The sequence below is a fragment of the Martes martes genome (genome assembly GCF_963455335.1).
Source record: "Martes martes genome assembly, chromosome: 1".
Taxonomy (NCBI): Eukaryota; Metazoa; Chordata; class Mammalia; order Carnivora; family Mustelidae; genus Martes; species Martes martes.
The window spans coordinates 117,560,166-117,581,237 of record NC_137888.1 but is presented as its reverse complement, the minus strand read 5'-3'; the positions used below and the strand labels follow the sequence as shown (position 1 = coordinate 117,581,237).

The window sequence follows — 21,072 nt, the reverse complement described above, 5'->3', positions numbered from 1 at the left end:
TTTATTCTGAACTATTTTAATCTTTACAATGACTATGTGATCGTTTATAATAACCTACATCAGATCATTATGAGAAAACCAAAGTAGATCTCTCTGAGACTGATCTAGCTAGGCTGACTCTATAGCCTTGTCCATAATGATTTTCAATTTGTGTACTACTGTCCTAAGTAAGAGAGTGTAACACTCATTCAGTACCACTGTCTCACAATTCCAGATTAAACATCAAAGATCAGACAGAACTGTATTAAACTTAAGAGACTGGCTATGTTATTAAAGTCATCTGGAAAGAAATCTTCTATTAATAATTTATGTCCAGGGACGCCTGGGTGGCTCAGTGGGTTAAGCCTCTGCCTTCCGCCCAGGTCATGATGTCAGGGTCCTGGGATCAAGCCCCGCATCGGGCTCTCTGCTCAGCGGGGAGCCTACTTCCCCCCTCTCTGCCTGCCTCTCTGCCTACCTCTCTGCCTACTTGTGATCCCTCTCTCTGTCAAATTGAAAAAAAAAATCTTAAATAGTATTAAAAAAATACTAATTTATGTCCACATAAAAGGAAAGAAATAAATTAAATCAGACAACTCTAAGAGCATGAAAGGATACTAAAAAATTAATCATTGTGGGGGCGCCTGGGTGGCTCAGTGGGTTAAGCCTCTGCCTTCAGCTCAGGTCATGATCTCAGGGTCCTGGGATTAAGCCCCGCATCGGGCTCTCTGCTCAGCGGGGAGCCTGCTTCCCCCTCTCTCTGGCTGCCTCTCTGGCTATTTGTGATCTCTCTCTCTGTGTCAAATAAATAAATAAAATCTTTTAAAAAGTTGTCAAAATAATACATATAAAAAAATAGATCATTGTGGATTAGCTCCCTAAAACAAACTCTTATTTTTTTGTTAGGATTTTATTTATTTATTCGAGAGAGAGAGAACATGAGAGAGCGAGCGAGCATGGGGATGGGGGGCAGGGTGTAGAGGGAGAGGGAGATCCAAACTCCCAGATGAGCAGGGAGCCCAATGCAGGACTCAGTCCCAGGATTCTGGGATCATGATCTGAGCAGACGCATAACTGACTGAACCACCCAGATGCCCTAAAACAATCTCTTAAAAGGGATAGCTTCAGTCTTCTGCTTTTCAAGTAAGTTGAAACAATAAATAAGCAGTAGCATGATTCACTCCAGGACAAACTATGAAGTACAATTACTTACGCCAGGTTTTCTGCTCATATATTGATTCCTATCAAACATGGCACTAAGATCTATATAGCATGTGAATAAAATCTGGTTTTAAAAAAAAACAAAAACTTGGGCACCAGGGTGGCTGAGTCGTTAAGCATCTGCCTTCAGCTCAGGTCATGATCCCAGAGTTCTGGGATTGAGCCCCGCATCGGGCTCTCTGCTCAACAGGAAGACTGCTTCCCTCTCCCACTCTCCCTGCTTGTGTTCCCTCTCTCACTTTGTCTCTCTCTGTCAAATAAATAAATAAAATCTTTAACAAAACAAAAAACTTGAATTGATATAAATTACCACCTCTTCTCCTTAAAATAAGCTCAATTAATGAATCTATTTCTGAAAAAGATATCCAAAGAGTATGCTGAAGTAAAAAGTATTTGAATGGGAAGAATAAAAACACTTCCTAAAACACAGAGCCCCAGTAATAGCCAATGCAATTACGGGACCCCGACAGCCAATGAACATAACAAAACTACTTCTAAATCCCTCAGATGAACTCTAAAAGAAATGTAATGGTAATAAGAATTAGCTACAGGTAATAAATAACCGTTAAGGAAAAAAAAGTATACAACATAATGGGGATAATAAGTTGGGGAATTAGCCAAAAAGAAACATAACCTACTAATTATTATTTAAGCAAATAAATATAATAGCAAACAGATCTCTCACCTTCCAGGATGCTTGTGAAAGAACACTGTCACCAATAAATGCAGTCCAATTCTGGAATTACACCAGAGTACAAAATATGTGGCAAAAATAAAAAAATATCTTAAAACTTAGGATTGATTTTTTTTTCTTTTTTCTTTTTTTAATAAGAGGGAAAAAGTTACCCATTACAAGATATATACTCAAATTGCTGGCATGAGCATGTTAGGTTTTTACTGACTAGAACAAGAGGCATATGGGAAAACATCTATATAGCCTTTCTTAAATTAATAACAGGATTTAAGAAAACTTAAAAAACTAAAAAACCAAACATAGGTCTCACACCAATGGCCAAATATATGTTGAGTTTCCTAGGCCACTGAACAAAATATTTATAAATAGGAAATACATGAAAGTATTCCTATAATTTTGTTCATGCTGTCTTATAGTACAGAAATTCATGACTAAAATAAAATGCTACACAAATGCTGACATGTATTTTTTCAGGAGTTATAAGTACCTGAAATATTTTACATTTGATTATATCATTATATGACTAGAACATGATTTTTTGTAGTTCCTAATTTACAAAATCCTTTTGCTCAAGTGATACAATCTAACAGTTTTCTAAAAAACAATGTAGCATATATCATTATGAATTACAATTTGCTGCAATTTGTCAACACAAACATGTCTTTACTCTTGAACATGCTTACCATCAAACTGGAAAAATAAAGACCATAGAGAGTTATGATTTCTCAATTCTTACTGAATGAATGTAAGAATTAAAAGAATAAACCAAATACTTTTTTCACAGTTCTAAAATAAATTTAGTTTCTGAGTTAAGAGCTTTCTAGTGTTTCCAATAAAACTTTCTGCAATGTTAGAAATGTTCTTTATCTTTGCTGTCCAAAACAGAAGCCACTAACCACATGTGGCTACTGAACACCTAAAATGTGGCTAATGAGACTGAAAGACTTATTTTATTTCATTTTAATTCAAGTTTCTAACACATTAGAAAACAAAGTTCTAATAAATAAAATGTAGACATTTCAAAAGGTGGCCTGCAGATTGCTGCTGAAAATGGACGGCCACTGAGTTTGGGTGACTGATTAAGAGTAAGATTAAGATAAACTGAAAATTAGCAGTTACCATAAATGAAGAACTTTTACTTCAACTGTCACAAAACACTGGAGAGTTTACATAGGCTACAGAATCTTAACTGTTATTAACAATCTAAGAAAACTCAAAACTTAACTTTAGTTTTTAGTTAATGAAAGAAGTTAATATGAAATAAAGTTCTTTGTGGCTTCCAAATGAATGAGCAAATAAAAGAAGAAAATCATTAATGTGCTCAAAATCTATTTTTAGAAGTCTTTAGCACACAATCTAAAGAGGATGAAAGGCCTGGTAACTTAAGTTTTCTTCTGGGGACCTGGATCATATTGTTCTAGATCAATATCCTCTCTATAATTCAAAAATATATATTCATGATCCCAAGACTTACCCTTCACCACTGTGCCATATTGGGAATATGTGCCATAGTGGAATATGTGCCTAAGTAAGAAAAAGGGATATGATTTCTTGTGCCTGTTGCGTTCCACTATAGAGCAACGTTACACAAATCCTAAATTCTGCCCTCTGGTATATAGTATGAGAAAACTTTTCATTAACTCTTTCTCGAAATGGACTCAAATTTATCATTACCTAGTAGGAGTAGCAGGACTCGATTACAAATTACCCATACATATGGAATATGAAACAGACATTTAGGAAGTATTACAAGAGTAAGAAGATAAGAAAAGTTCAAAATATGCTGGTAAATGAAAACAGTCTATAAAAAGCAACATGATCCTATGTCTGGTATAATTATCAAAAAAGCACATTAGTACATATACCAAAACGTTAGGAGTGCACACCTGGTGGCGGGAGTATGACAGAGTATTTATCATATACCTATGCTCACACAAAAACCTATGCATGAATGTTCATAGCACATCTGTAATATCCAAAATGTAGAAACAACTAAAATGTCCTTCAGGAAGTGAATGGTTAAACTGTGGTACATCAACACCATGAAAAAAGGAACAAATTACTAATACACACAATAACTCAGATGGCTCTCAAAAGCATTATATTAACTGAAAAAAGTCAAAAGATCTAAAGATCAAATGTAAAGATGACATACTCTATGAGTCCACTAATAAAACATTCTCAAAATGACAAAGAAACAGAGGTGGAAAATCAATTAGGAGTAAGACAACCAGCGGTTAGAAATGGTGGGAGAAGAGATGTGACTACAAAGGGGTCACACCACAGATATCTTTGTCATGATGGATTCAGTCTGTGTCCTGATTGTGATGGTCATTACACATATCTACATGTGTGATAAAGTATACAGCACTGGACATATTATAGAAACGTCAATTTCCCGATTATGAGATTATACTATAATTATGTAAGATTTAACCACTAGAGGAAACTGGCTGAAGGGTACATGGGACCTCTCTACTAATTTTTTAACTTTCTATGAATTTATGTAATTTCAAAATTAAGTTTAACCAAAAGTAAAAGGACAATAAGTCTTGTCCCTTCCTCTTCCTGCCCCTATTCACCTGTTCTCCATGAACCATTCATTCCTAAAGCTATAAGCTGAAGCATAAAAGGGTACAAAATCCCAGACAAGATAAATGGGCAATTGCTGCACAAAGATGTCTGAATGTAAGCAGAGTAAGGAGCTTCTTCACAGAAGACAGCTCAGGGTAAGGTGTCAGAACCCAAGCAGCATAAGGGTCTACGTTATAGAGGAAGGGTAGCTTGGAACAAGGTGTCAGAAGCTCAGTAGAGTGAGAAAGGTACCGAAGGTGAGCATGGACCAGCACAGTGCAGAAGGAAGGCTCCATATGGTAAAGAGGTCCAGTGCAAGTTGTGAAAGCACATGGAGGAAGCAGAGTATGGTCTGAGGCATAGACCAGGATTAGAGAAAGAGGGCCTCTGCACAGGAAGATGGGGTGACGAATGATTTACACATGGCAAGGGGTTTCTGATCAAGTCAGGAAATACACCAATGATTAAGAAAGCCAGATTTCTCACTGTCTAAGAAGGGAGTTAAAAAATACAGAAGGGAGAAAACTAAAATATACTCTGTGGTAATGGACTGTAATTGGAGGGATCAGTGTGACTCATAGTTTTATAATACTGATAGATATGGAGATAATTATAGATAGAAGTGGGTGTATATGTATACATATGAATGTATATAATTATATACATACATATACTCTCTGGCTTTGTCCACTCACAGTCCTGGAAGCAGCTATACCTCAAAAGCATTGAGCAGCACATTAGGCACCTGATCTTGTCTTCTAAATGCCATTTTCCACTAAAATGAACAAGGATTCCTTAGAGAAATGGCTGATTCCAGGGGTGAAGCAGCAGAAAACACACACAAGACAGGCCTAAAACATCTTGTAACAGAAGGCAAGCATGTGCTAAGAACACTGATGGGACATGTCAAAAGAACAGAGAAGTCAGCTTGAAGAGGATCCAAATGGCCAAATCTTAAATCAAGCATTAAAATAATCATAGTAATAGACTTTAACCCAGTTAATAAAACTCCTAAACTCATACCGATACAAATAAACAAATAAATTAAAAAGTGTGATGAGGAATAAGATTACAGTGACAAAATCTACCAGCCATCACCTTAATCAACTTATCAGAGTGAACCATCAGAATGGGGCAAATAAAAATCATGTACCACCTATTAGAACGCAATGCAGAGAAGACATAGCATCACTTTTTGTGATAACCCCTCCCAGAGATAGTTACTTAAGTATCAATAAGAGGGAAAATCAGATAAACCTAAACTGAGAAACATTCTTTAAAAAAAAAAAAAAAGGTCTATTAACCTTCAATTATTAGGATCATAAAACTTTAAAGTGAGGAACTAACGCAGACTAAAGAAAACTAAAGAGATGTGTCAACTGATGCAATGTGTAGTTTTCAACTGGGTCTTTTTACAAGTAAACTTTAACTGTTAGAAGATAAGTAGATCAGTACAGGATATAAATGTTGAAGACCATTCCAAAATACATAAAGAACTCATAAAACTCAATAACCAAAAAACAAACAATCCAATCAAAATATAAGCAGAAGACACGAACAGACATTTCTCCAAAGACATACAGATGTCCAAAAGACGCAAGAAAAGATATTCAGCATCACTTACCATGAGGGAAATGCAAATCAAACTACAGTATGTTATCACCTCATACCTATCAGAATGGCTAAAACCAACAACACAAGAAACAACAGGTGTTGGCAAGGATGTGGAGAAAAGGGAACACTCATGAACTAGTGGTGGGAATGCAAACTGATACAGCCACTGCGGAAAACAATATGGAGGTTCCTCAAAAAGTTGAAAATAGAACTATCCTATGATCCAGCAATCACACTACTGAAGAATACAGAAGCACTAATTCAAAGGGATATATGCCCCTCTATGTTTGTTGCAGCATTATTTACAACAGCCAATATATGGAAGCAGCCCAAGTGTCTATCAACTGATGAATGGAAAAAGAAGATAGAGTACACATACATGATGAAATATGATTCAGCCACAAAAAAGAATGAAATCTTGCTATCTGCAACAACATCGATGATTCTGAAGAGTATATGCTAAGCAAAATAACTCAGAGAAAGAAACACCGTATGATTTCACTCATATGTGGAATTAAAGAAACAAAACAAATGAGAAAAGGGGGGGGAAGAGAGAGAGAGAGAGACAAATCAAGAAACAGATGGTTAGGGGAACCTGGGTGGCTCAGTGGGTTAAAGCCTCTGCCTTCAGCTCAGGTCATGATCCCAGGGTCCTGAGATCGAGCCCCGCATCAGGCGCTCTGCTCAGCAGGGAGCCTGCTTCCCTTCCTCTCTCTGTGTCTGCCTCTCTGCCTACTTGTGATCTCTGTCTGTCAAATAAATAAATAAAATCTTAAAAAAAAAAAAAAAGGAAAGAAAGAAACAGATGGTTACCAGAGGGCAGAGGGATGGAAGAATGGGTTAAATCAATGATGGGGATTTAGGAGTGCACTTTGATGAGCACTAGGTGATGTATAAATTGTTGGATCACTATACTGTATAACCAAAACTAAGATTAACTATGTTAATTAACTAACTGGAATTAAAATAAAAACTTTTTCAAAAAAAGTGTCAAAGATCATAACTAGGCCAACTTGACCTAATTGACATTTATAAAATAACCTGCCCAATAACTTCCAAAATACACATTCAAGAGTATAAAACCTTGACCAACTAACCATATACTGAGCCTTAAGACAAGTCTCAATGAATTTTAAAAGACTGAAATCATACACTGAATATTCTCTGACCACAATAATTAAACACCAATGACAAAAAAAAAAAAACCTGGAAAACTTTGAAACATTATAAGTTAAGCAAAAAAACTTCTAATTAACTCATGGGTCAAAATGAAATCACAAAGGAAGTTAAAAGAAGTTTATAGCTCCAAATGCTTATATCAAAAATGAAGAATGGGGGTGCCTGGGTGGCTCAGTGGGTTAAGCCTCTGCCTTCAGCTCAGGTCATGATCTCAGGGTCCTGGGATCAAGCCCCGCATCGGGCTCTCTGCTCAGTGGGGAGCCTGCTTCCCCCTCTCTCTCTCTGCCTGCCTCTCTGCCCACTTGTGATCTCTGTCAAATAAATAAATAAAATCTTAAAAAAAAAAAAAAATGAAGAATGGCCCAAGACAGTCATCTAGCCTCCCACTTTAAAAGCTAAGAAAAGTAGAGCAAATTAAAAACAAAGTAAGTAGAAAGAAGGAAATAAGGAAATGTTAAAGCTTAAATGTACAATAGTATCAATCAATAAAACCAAAACCTGATTCTTTGAAGAGACCAATAAAATTGATAAGCCTCTATCCAGACTAATCAAGAAAAGGACAAACTACCACTATGAGGAATGAGAAGGAAAAAATCATTATAGATCTTTAGACAATAAAAGAAATTTTAAAATTATGAAAAATTCTGTTCAATTAAACAAGAAATGGACAAATTCCTTGAAAAGTACAACTTATCAAAATGGATTCAGGAAAAAAATTTAAAAATCTGAGACACCTTAAATATGTTCTAAAAATTGAACTTGGAATTTAAAACTCCTCCAAAGAAAACTCAGTCCCAGATTAGCTCTAGTAGTGAAGCCTATCAAATATGTAAAGTAGAGATGTACGTATCTTACACAAACTCTTTTAGAAAATGCAGTAGGAAATACTTCCTAACCCATCTATGAGACCAGCACACCTAAAACAAAGATACTGCAAGAATACTTGTATCTCTCATAAATGTACACTTAAAAATTATTTTTAAAAGTTCATAAAACTGAATCTAGCAATGTATAAGAAGGATGACACATCATGACCAAGTGCAATTTATCCCAGGAATACAAGGATGGTCTAATACTTGAAAATCAATCAATATCATTCACCGTATTAAGATAAGAAGAAGAAAAAAATCATGATCACTTAACAGACATAGAAAAAGCATTAGGGGGAAAAAAAAAAGCATTTGGAGTTACAAATTTATTTATTTTAAAAAGTTCCAGCAAACTAGAAAGAAAATTTCTTCACTGTAATAAAGATCTTCTATTAAAAAATCTACAGCTAAAATAATTCTTAAAGGTGAAACACTAAATGCAGTCCCCTAAAGATCAGGAACAATGGAAAGATATCTACTCTTACCACCTCTATTCATCACTGTACTGAAGGCCCCAGTCAATACAACGAGACAAGAAAAAGAAGAGATATATACTGGGAGGAGTGGGGGTGTGGGAGCAAGGGGAGATAAACACTGCTGGAAAATGTAAAATGCATGAATAATATGATCAGACAATATGACTGTGAATAAACTTAAGGAATCAACAAAATAACTACTAGAACTTATAATATACATATAACAGTCACAGGATACATGGTCAGTATAAAAAGAATCAACTACATTTCTATATACTAGCATGAACAATTAAACATTGAAATTTTTCAAAATACCATTTACAATTGCATCCAAAACATGAAATACTTAGGGATAAATTTAACAAAATATTTCCAATAACTACACTGAAAAGAACAAGGCCAAGATAAATTACAGAAAACCTGCACAAACATAGCAATATACCATGTTCATGGATTGGAAGCCACTACTGTTTATATGTTGATTTTTATCAAGTGAATATGTAGAATCAATATAATCCCCCCAAAACCCAGCTCACTCTTTTTATAGAAACTGAAAGGCTGAGTCTATATTTTATATGAAAATACAAACAACCTCAAATGGTCACAACAGTCTTGCCGAAAAAATAACAAAATTGGAAGACCACACTACCTGACTTCAAGATTTACTATACAAGATTCAGCAGTCAAGACAGTGAAATACTGGGGCGCCTGGACAGCTCAGTTGTTAAGTTGTTAAGTCTCCCTTTGGCTCAGGTCATGATCCCAGGGTTCTGGGATCGAGGCCCACGCTGGGCTCTCTGCTCAGCAGAAAGCCTGCTTCTCCCTCTCCCATTCCTCCTGCTTGTGTTCCCTCTCTGCTGTGTCTCTAACAAATAAATAAATAAAATCTTAAAAAAAAGAGAGACAATGTAATATTGATACAAAGATAGACTCTAGCTCAATCAAACAAAATGAGAACCCAAGAGAAATGTCTTAATTATATCAAGAAGTACCCAAAAGAAGTGAAAAAAGACTTGTACAAGAACGCTCATAGCTTATAGCAAGTTTTCCATAAAAGCTGAAAACTAGAGATAACATGACTGTAAAAGGGGAAATGAATGAGCAGATTTTAGGACAATAACACAACAGAATACTAATCAACAATAAAAAGGAATGATCTACTTATGGATACACTCAACCAACAAAGATAAAGCAAAAACACTGTGCTGAACAAAAGAGGCCAGACACAAGAGTTATATATGATTCTATCTACATAAAGCTCTCAAGGGGATTTATCAGGAAGAAACACAGGGAAACCTTCTACGATGACAGAAATATTCTGTATCTTAATGGGCTGCAGGTTATACAAGTCTATGCAGTTTAAACTTTAAACTTGGCATCTAAGAGCATTCACCTTAAACTTCTCTTCAATTGAAAAAAAATATACACACACAAACACATACACATGCATAAACTTTTTTTTCACTCAAAAAATATCTGACTGCCTACTACAGCCCAGGAATTGAGAACACAAAAGTAGAAGGCAGGATATGGAAAAGGGACCTTACAGTCTTGCAAGCAAAGAGATGCAAAATGTTAGTTTTCATAATGAAAATCAAATAAGAGGAATCTTTTCAGCTGAGAAGTAAAAACCAGCAGATTGCCAATCAAAGAATATTACAAGTGTATACAACATATACAGAAGTAATAACAGAAAAAATCATAGTGGAGCCAGGCAACTAAAGTAATTTGATATGCTTAAAGTATAAATGGATGAGAGAAGCTGCTGAACTACTGTCTAAAGGGTTGTTAGAAAAGATCTGATTATGATTATGCGGGCTCTTTCTGCCTCTGCAATAAGCTATATTTTAGCTGTTTAGCAACGGGAACCTCTGAAGTTTTCACAGGGGAGTGAGAAATATAACTCTCATTCAGAAAGATCACTACAGAAACTATATGAAATATAGATTGGATGAATCAATCTATATTTACAGGACAGTCAATCCTATTAAAAAGGCTAATGCAATATAGACCACTTCATCCTCAACAAGAAAACACATAATCTTCTCAAGCTCACATGGAGCAGTCACAGACCACTTTCAGAGCCATAAAACACACCTTATCAAATTTGAGAGAACAGAAATTATACGACATATGCTTTCAGACCACAACAGAATTATTCTGGAAATTAATTAACAGAAAAATAGCTGCAAAATCCCCAAACACTTGGAGATTAAACAACACACTTCTAAACAATATGTGGATCAAAGAAGAAATCTGAAAAATTAAAAGATATACTGAATTAAATGAAAATAAAACTATAATTTATCAAAATTCATGAGATGCAGTAAAAGCAGTGCCTAGAGGGAAATTTATAGCATCAAGTGCATTTATAAGAAAAGATCTAAAATCAGTCATCATATCTTCCACCTTAGAAAACTAGAAAACAAAAGCAAATAAATCCAAAGTAATAGAAGAAATCATAAAAATTAGAGCAGAAATCAGTGAAATTTGAAACTGGAAATCAACAGAGAAAATTAAAAGCTGGGGGAGCCTGGGTGGCTCAGTTGGCAAAGCATCTGTCTTTGGCTCCGGTTGTGACCCCAGGATCCTGGGATGGAGCCCTGCGGCAGGCTCCCTGCTCGGCGAGAGCCTGCTTCTCCCTCTCCTCCCTGCTTGCGCTCTCTCTCACTATCTCCATCGCGATCTCTCTCTCAAATAAATAAAAATAAAATCTTAAAAAAAAAAAAAGAAAAGAAAATGAAAAGTTGCCTCTTAAACTAGCAATAAAATCAGCAAGCTTCTATTGGGGTCTGGAGAAAAATAGGGAATTCTTATCTAATAGGTATAGAGATTCACTTTGTTTTCTTTTATTAACATATAATGTATTATTAGCCCCATGGGTATAGAGATTTAGTTTTGAAAGATGAAACAGTTCTAGAGACCTGCTGAACAACAATGGATATTAAAAGGATAACAAAGGAATATTATGAACAACTCTAGGCCCATGAATGTGATAATCAAGATGAAATGGAACTAATTCCTTAAGACACAATCTGTAAAAACTCACACAAAAGAAATAAACAATCTGAAGAGGTCTACATCTGTTAAAGAAATTAAGTCAGTAAGTAGTAACTTTCCAAAAAATAAAGTACCAGGCCATATGTACTCACTGGTGAATTCTATCATACATTTATGTAGGAAATTATACCAATTCTCTACAATCTCTTCCCGAACTCAGAAGCAGAGGAATACTCCTAGATCATTCTATGAGGCCAGGATTACTCTAATATCAAAATCAGATACGAAGGTATTACAAGAAAACTAGACCAATATATATCATGAACATAAATACAAAAGTTCTCAACAACTTATTAGCAAATTGAATCCAATAATATATAATGAGAATTACACACCACAACTGAGTGGGATGTATTACACGTGTGTAAGGGTGGTTCCCCATTCAAAAATCAATTAATATAATCCATCACATGAACAGGCTAGAAAAAGGTAAGGCTACTGCAATGGGCTAGGTAAAAGTTGGTGAGCACATGTATTAGAACACAACTATAAGTGTTATTCACTCATTCATTCATGTGCCAGCACCTGGGATACAACGGAACATAAGAAAAAATTCATCCTCTCATAGAGCCTACAATTTATTAGAGAGACAGACACTGGACAACTGTCCCTATTGCAGGAACTCAACCTGGACTAAACAGAAGGGGAAAGCTGAGAATGATGAACCACTATCTAGATTAAAAAACAGGAAGGGGGCGCCTGGGTGGCTCAGTGGGTTGAAGCCTCTGCCTTCAGCTCGGGTCATGATCTCAGGGTCCTGGGATCAAGCCCCCCCACCCCCAATCTAGCTCTCTGCTCAGCAGGGAGCCTGCTTCCTCCTCTCTCTCTGCCTGCCTCTCTGCCTACTTGTGATCTCTGTCTGTCAAATGAATAAATAAAATTTTTAAAAAAAAATAAAAATAAAAAACAGGAAGGGGGTATGCCTGAGGGGAATACTATAAGCAGGATATGTGAAGGTTCTGAAGGAAAAGAAAAAGCACAGTATATTAGATATAATGAAAGAAATTCAGGTTTAATATTACAAAAAGAACTGAAGATTACATTATGGTTATGATTTTGCTGGTCATCAGGTTAAAAAAAAAAACATACAAGAAGGCAAAAAAGTTATGGGTGCCTACAAAAGAATACTTGACATCCAAGATAAACAGGAAAAACTAATAAAGCTCATATAACTAAAAAAGCTCAAAAACTAAAAAGTTCATATACCTTTTAAAAAGATAATGAAAAAAATAGAGACACCAGGAATTGTCAACTTACAGAATTTGAAGGGAAAAAACCCTCAAGTGTCTGATCTTTTCCTAGTTACGCTCAAGATTCAATCTTTCTCCTCTTCAAGGAAACCCAGAAGTTAAAACAAAATCTTTAAAATTTAAGCACTTAAAATTTAATATACAGTAATCTTGACAGAGAAACTTTATCCTGGAAAAGATTAAGTTTCTAAAATGTTTATAATACAAAAACTTAATTTTGCTTTTTCAAATGTGATTTCTGTCAACATTTAGACCTATTCAAGAACATCCATTTGAGCTATTAAGCCTTTAAATATTTTCTGAAATTTCCTCAATGACTTGAAGTACTACTGAACACAAAATTAATTATGTTTCTAACTATAAGTTATATTAATCTTATAAAGGAATTACTTACAGGGACATTAAGTGCATACTGTAGTCCTTGAGGAAGTCTTTCATGTGTTTCCATCTGCTCTTCATCATTTTTTACTGTCTCCTCATGGACCATGAGTTCATCATGTGATATCATATCCTGTTGTCTCATTTCACTTTCTTGTAACACTTCATCTGCAGCAAGGATCTCCTGGTGAGGCATACTCCGGTCTTGAAGTACCGACTCCTGCAGTTCCCCAGACACGGTAGACTGGCCAGACACTCCACCCATTACAACCATTGCCCTGGAAGACTGCATTTCGTCTATGCCGCCACATTTAAGAAATAATCCTTCCAGTTTGTCGTCAATGTTCATGCTTAAGTATAACTGCCTAGAATAAGTTTGGCAACAAAGCATAACAAATTAGTTTTATATGTCTACTTGATACTTTTTAAATTTCAATTATGAAAGGTACACACTTTAACAGAAAAATTTTATTCATGTAATTCATTATCATCTCCAATTTTAAAATTACCAAGATACGTTTCCAAAGGCTAGTAGAATACAAATTTTCATTTTTGACAATATGGCATAAAATCTTAATCTATTTCATTATGAAAAATGAATATGACATAAAGCAAACTGGGGGAAGTATTTATAACAAAGGATTCATATCATTTAACATATTAAAGTGTCTTAAAAAATAAAAAAGGTGCATTCATTAATAAATAGACAAACCACTATTAGGCAAATCACTATATATGTAAAAGAGACGCCACTTATAGCAGTAATCAAAAAAATGAGCATTAAAACAGAGCTACCAGATTTCATCCACCAAATTGGTATGATTCTTTAAAAAAAAAAAAAAAAAGTCCAATGTTGAGGTAGATGAAAAAAAAAAAGACATTCATTTCCTAACGGTAGGAAAATAAGTTAGCTCAATTATTTTCAAAGGTAATATAGTACTATGTATCAAAAGCCATAAAAATGCACACCTTCTTCAAACTGGTGATTATACTTTAAGAAACCTATCCCGATGAAAGAAAATGCATAGAAAGTTATACAGGAAAAGTCACTATAGTATTATTTACATTAGCAAAAAAAAAATGGAAATAACTATGCATTCAACAAAATGAAACTGGTTAAAATATATTCATACATATGTTTTAAACTATAGTGATGGTCTTACAAGTCAGTAAATTTATTAAAAATCCCTGAATTGAAAACTGAAAATGGGTGGATTTTATCATATATAAATTACATCTCACAGTTATTCTTAAAAATAAAACCAGAATAATGGCTACCCTGTGAGGGTTGCTGCTGATAGTAGGTAGGAAATGGGAGAGGTCTAGGTGCTAGCAATATTTTTCCTTGAGCTGAATGCTGACTGCACAGGTGTACTTCGTTTGTAAAATTTTCAAGTTGTACATCTGTAATATGTGCATGCTTCTGTCAGTTATTATACTTCAATACATCTGCTGAAGCTCAGAAAAGCATGTATACAATAAAAATATTCTTGAAAGGGATGCCTAGGTGGCTCAGTTGGTTAAACGTCTGCCTTTGGCTCAGGTCATGATCCCAGAGTCTCGGGATCCAGTCCCACATAGGCTCCTTGCTCAGTGGGAGCCTGATTCTCCCTCTGCCTGCTATGCCTGCTCTGCCTGCAGCTCTTTGTGCTTCTGCTCTCTCTCTGACAAATAAATAAATAAAATCTTAAAAAATATATATTCTTGAAATATATTTGAAAATGTAAGGGAATATCCAAATATACTAAAGGAAATGTGTGTGTGTTTGAATGTAGAGATTTCTAAAATGCTAACAATATTAACATTATCACTAGGTGGTGAAATTGTCATAAGTTTTTTCCATATTTATATTTATCTCTAATTTGAAAATAAAATTTTATTTTTTACACTTTTTAAATTCATTAAAATGAAATAAAAGTAACTTGTTACTAATATCATCTTAAATAATAGCACATGAATAAATTTAATAGGTCATAAGAACTACACACAATCAAATAATTACATTACCTTATTTACTCCATTATTTAGAAAAAACAGGCAATATTATATCTGCCCTTCTAACTTTGGTTGTTGTAAATTCAAATTCAACTGTGTTACTGCAGGAACTAACATAACAATCATGAAATCCAAAGAAATTTCATCTCAAAGAGGCTGAAAGCACTGGTACAGAGTTTGTTTTTCAAAATCGCTTTCTACTGTCAGACTGTGTAAAGTTAACATACATATCCTACCCAAAGGGAAGGGTCCACAAGTAGTAAATGCATTAACTATGTTTCAGTTTGGTTACCTCTTTCCCAAGTCAATCAGGTAGATAATGGTTAGTAGCCTGATCATAGCTTTCAGAGGTAAAATAAATGATCAGGTACATTCAAACACACTACTGAAATTTAAATACGCTTTCATTTACTAAGGTTATCATTTACTGAAAAACTAGTACTTAAATGAACAGCTCAAAAAAAAAAAAAAACAACCAATACACAAACAGCAAAGTTAAAAAACACAAAAAATATAATTCTTACTTACTAAACTTATCTTCCCTGGTACCAGGTATTATCAGTCCAGAATACATAAAACAAAGGACGCAGAATCTGATTTTACTTTTCAAAATCTTTAAGTAGCAAACTTGGATCAAACTCCACATCCAGGTCCCTGCTCAGCAGAGGCTGCTTCTCCCTCTGCCCCTCCCCCAGTCCCTCCTCCCAGTCATGCTTACTTGCTCTCCTGCTCCCTCGCTCTCAAATAAATAAAATCCTTTTAAAAAATCTATAGGACAAAGATCTTAAATAAAACTCCGAGTAACTGTCCTCTTCTAATACTCTATTTGTCACGTTTCTTAGAAAATAAACTATCCCATAAGAAGGTGAAACTTGGAAGTCCTACAGGGCTAAAATTTGCTTATTCTGGCCATTTCTTTGGAGGTTCATACCAAATCAATTACATTCTTCTAATCTATTTACTGTTTCCTTAAAGAATGTGGAAAGTCCCTAATTTAGAAGGGAATTATGTATACACAAAGCCACCCTTTATTGTAATTCTTCACTGCTGCTACAGCTGCTACTGTCACATTGTTATTAAAAACAAAATACAAAAAACTGGGGAGCTTTTAAAGAATATGGGAGATGTAGAAGAAGTCATTAAAAGGTCAACTTAAAACTGACCTAGGACAGAACTTATAACTTTAAAGAAAAAGTGGCGAAAGTTGAAGCTGACTTGTTAACCTGACACAAGGTCTACACTTCCCTAAAGCAATGGTCCCCAACTCCACTTTTTATGATCATGCACCTCATCACTTTTTTAAAATTGAGCATATCCTAATATATGCATACTATTTAAAACTATACCCCTAAAATACTGTTAACGTAAAATGTACATATGAAAATAAACATTAAAATATAATTTTTTACTGACCTTATCCCTAACATGAGGCTAAAACAGTAAGTACTGAGGAAGTCAAAGTACTTTGGGGACAGAGACTATTTGGGAAAAAAGGTGGGCTTACATTAAGTGCCAGGGTGAGGAACTTGGAACAGGAAGATACCACACCTCAATATAGAGAGAGCAAATGGAAAAGGAAGGGGAAAGACTAAATAAAAAAGACAATCTGACCTCTTCGAAAATCTGCTTGAAATCAGGCCACAGACACAGAAAAAGGAATCTCTCTTCCTTTTTACGTATGATTTCTTATTCCTGTGACCCCAAATTAAGCCATATATTTTGAGTTACTGGCTAGCTGAGAAACTGTTTTGAAACAACTTCCCTGAAACACCAGAAAATACTAAGATACAGATTTCAGTATCAATGAACACTGCTCTGACAAGGGTTTAAAGCAAGCCTTGGAAATATCAAAATGAAAACTGCATGCCCCCTTGACCCAGCAACCTCACTGCTAAGAATATACATAATCATATAAAGTAATTCATCAAAATTAACCGAAGATATATGTACAAGGATGTCTGGTGCAACCCTTCAGTGGGAAAAGACTGGAAACAACCTAAGCATCAACTGATAGAAGACTTGTTCAATTAATTATGATTCAACCATACAATGGAATGCATGCAGTCATTAAAAGGAATGAGGCTGCTGTATGTACCAGGTGAAAAGTTCTGAGTTATATTAGGTGAAAACAATCAAGGAGAAGACACATAGACATATAAATTGAACCATTCTTCTACCATACATCTCAACTAGTAAATGGGCAGAGTACGCTGAACAGGAAATTAGATAAGGTTCTCAAACAATAAAGTTAATTTCACCAAGCATAGAGTAAAAGAAAAAAGGACAAAGCTACAAGAAAAATGATAAGGAAAGACCATTTTCTATTGCCTCTGAAACTCTCTTAACATTCACTCACCATCTTTAACTTTCCCCCTTCTAACTCCTGCATGGTCTCAGTCAAAGCTCTCAATGTGCTTCACTGCACATTCAACAGCCCGAATACAACAAAAGGTCCTTATGCACAAAAGTTAATATAGACTACTTTCCTTCTTTAACTTCAGTTATTTCCAAGGAGGATCAGCCAGGAGTAAAGAAAGGAAACTGATATAATCAATCCATGTTAAAAAGTGAACATTAAATGCTAAACTGTCAAAAAGCCAACTAATGCTTTTTGACCCAAACATCTATACAATTAATGGAAATGTAGGTGTTCAGGGTATTACACAGCAGAGAGGAAGAAAGAAATAATGTTTCCTTTAAATCATGTCACTTACATGAAAGCCTGCTCTGGAAGAAAAAAAGAAATAAACAATTTGTGTTCCCAGGAGCTTCTGTCCAACCAGGGAAAAAAGAAGGGCTAGGTGGAGTAATAAACAGCCAGTCACCCCGAGTTCCTTGTGATGACAAATTCTTTTGTAAGGGACCATGGGCAGCTGACAAAGAGTATAAAACGTCACAGCTGTTTAGAGCCAAGACAAGATGGACAATGATGTCCTAGGGCTAATTCAGCTAGAGGGATAGCCCTCTTTCTTCTGAAGTTCAGAGTTACCCAGAACAGAGATCACTAAAAACCAGAACATAGCAAAAGGGAGGAGAAGAGGAAGAAGCCAGCCCACCTCAGGCCAATTTCTCCTAAATCTCCCTTTAGCAGATTACTTCAAACTACATTCTTTCTCCCTTCCAAGTTTTATTCTTCCCTCATCTCCATCTCTCTCTCTCTCTCTCTCCCCCTCTCTCTGTCAAAAAAGCTGACAGGTACAGCAACAGGGATATTTAGGGCACCACAATACAGTTTCCTGCTCCATTGAATGATCCGTCTCCCACACACTCCTTACCATCCTCTCCTAATGAAAAATGTTTGGTTCAGCTGTGTAAAAGTAATTCAAATTGTGGCCAATTAGGTAGCCCCTAGTCATTAAAGTCTAACGGCAATGCTCTACTCAAAGAGAACATAAATTATCAGCCATCACTTTCTCCTGTCTTCCAGAAGGGACAGCTGACTCTCCTTGTCACCACCTTCTAATTTAATGCTTCTAATCAACTGTGTGCAAGCAATTAAAAAGTAAGCTTTATAGATTTATAAGAGGAAATGGAGTAAATAAGCTTTGCGTCAGGGTTTTCAATAAGGAATTAAACACATGGGCTTTTAATAAAAGCATTTGTGATAATTATTTCTAAGCTGAGGGGACTGTTTGGGCTTGCTTTCAGAAGACAAAGTTAACAGAAGCATAACATATGGACAAGCTGGCCACTACTACTCATTTTTAATCAACTCTGCAAGGCACTTAAAGTGCCTACTGATTTTTTTTTAAGGGACTTCTATGCAATTAATAAGGAAAAGGACTTTCTGAATTTATTAATAGGTTTGGGTCTGCATTATAAAGTTCAGAGATTATCATTACCTGGAGAGGAAGGACAACTAATACAAGTTGAGGATCTGCTAGCTGTAAGACACTGTGCTGGGTACATTTATATATATTACATCACTTAACACGTATAGTAACACTCAAGACAATAAAAGTATATCCCCATTTAACAGATAAACTGGGGTTTACACCAAGTCATAGCCAGGAGGTACACTGGCATTTCAAAAGGGGCTTAGCAGGGTTAGTGCACTTTTTGCCTTAGTATACTAACCTTCCCCTTTGAAAAGGGACATGAACACATTCAGAACTCACAAGACTCCTCCTCTTCTCACTCACCTACTCTGAGGCTACTGCGTCACCACTGCTTGGCTTGGTAAAGCAATCCAAGTCTCCTTAGCAGACTACTCCCACCACATGGTATCACAGGAGAACTTTGTGACACAAAATCTCATTTTTGCCTTTGGAAGGCAAATGGACACTTCCTACATTTGCTATTTTCCCACTACCACTCACACCTTAGTAAAATCCTCCTGTCATTCTTTTTTGCATAGGCTTACATATACCATCTTAATCTTTCCTTTTTTTTTTTTTTTTTTTTTTTTAAGATTTTTACTTATTTGTCTGACAGAGAGGCAGGCAGAGAGAGGGGGGAAGCAGGCTTCAAACCTTTACCAAGCTGGGGCGCCTGGGTGGCTCAGTGGGTTAAAGCCTCTGCCTTTGGCTCAGGTCATGATCCCAGGGTCTTGGGACCATGTCGGGCTCTCTGCTCAGCAGGGAGCCTGCTTCCTCCTCTCTCTCTCTGCCTGCTTCTCTGCCTACTTGTGATTTCTGACTGTCAAATAAACAAATAAAACTAAAAAAAAAAAAAAAAAAAACCTTTACCAAGCTACTTCAGGCAACTCCCTTTCTCTTTTACCTAACCATTTTCACTTGGAAATCAAACAAAATAATCCTAAGTATGGCTGATAAATATAGGAGAGGTTCTAAAGAACACCTGATTCCAAGAAAAGAGGGCTGTATATTTTAAGGTGAAAACAGATTTGGAAGACTTCTGCCATAATCCTCTAAAATTTTTGGAAGCACCTAGTTCCCCCTCAGAACGTACACAAATATTCACCTGCCACTTTATCACCATTAATTAAATCTTGCATTCAAACATGAAAGAAATATTTCTCATTTAAAGATACTGCTTTTCTGTTTGATTTACTTAGTCTGGTTGTATATTATTTTCCACCAACTTTATTGAACAATGTAGAGCTTCCAACATTATGAGTCAAAACAGATTATAATGGGCAAGGTTAGGAATTAAACATCATTCTTTTCTATAAAAAGTATAATTTCCAACTCAAAATATTCTCCCAAATCAACAATACCCTGCCTTGTACCAGAACCCATTCAACCTATAAACCTCACTTAAAGGCAGAAGAAAAGTACTCAAAGGAACCTATTCTGAAACAGAAAAGCTACGTTTTACAAATTACTTCTGACCCAAAGCAAACTCCTTGCTGTCTGGAGGATGCTGGTTATATTAATTTGGATATTAACATTTCCAACCTATGTATGAGTCAGTGAGAAATTACAGCTTAAAAAATACCAGCATTGAAAACACAAGTATCAGTCAGCCTCAAGACCAACCGCTCAGACAAAGCAAACCATGATCAATATGGATTAACAATTTGCCACTGGTCATTCTTAAGAAGTTTCCTATTCTCTTTCATCTTTCAAAAGAATAGTTTTATCTATTAAAAAAAATGCTTCATCTCTAATTTAAAAACAAAGTCTACTTCTTGTCTAGGCATATTCTACATTCAGAAACCCCTTCAGATACACCTCTGTATAACTACCATTTTGCATCTATAAAGTATATCTTGTAAACTACACTCCTTGATGATTTTTAAATAACTACTAGTTCAAAACATTCTAACAGGAGCATCATTTATAATAATGGCAACTGGACAAAATGCTCTTTCTGATCAG

General features: G+C 35.5%; 1 protein-coding gene across 4 annotated transcripts in view; it reads right to left on the bottom strand.

The window, feature by feature from the left end:
• The window catches only part of ZNF148 (zinc finger protein 148), a 117,522-nt gene that overhangs the window by 54,683 nt on the left and 41,767 nt on the right, over positions 1–21,072 (bottom strand). For all 4 annotated transcript variants that reach the window (XM_080799877.1, XM_080799880.1, XM_080799878.1 and 1 more), the window contains one exon: positions 13,311–13,659. In XM_080799877.1, the coding sequence (XP_080656003.1) occupies positions 13,311–13,643 (333 nt within the window). In that variant the 5' untranslated portion in view covers positions 13,644–13,659. The remainder of the gene's footprint in view (positions 1–13,310; positions 13,660–21,072) is intronic.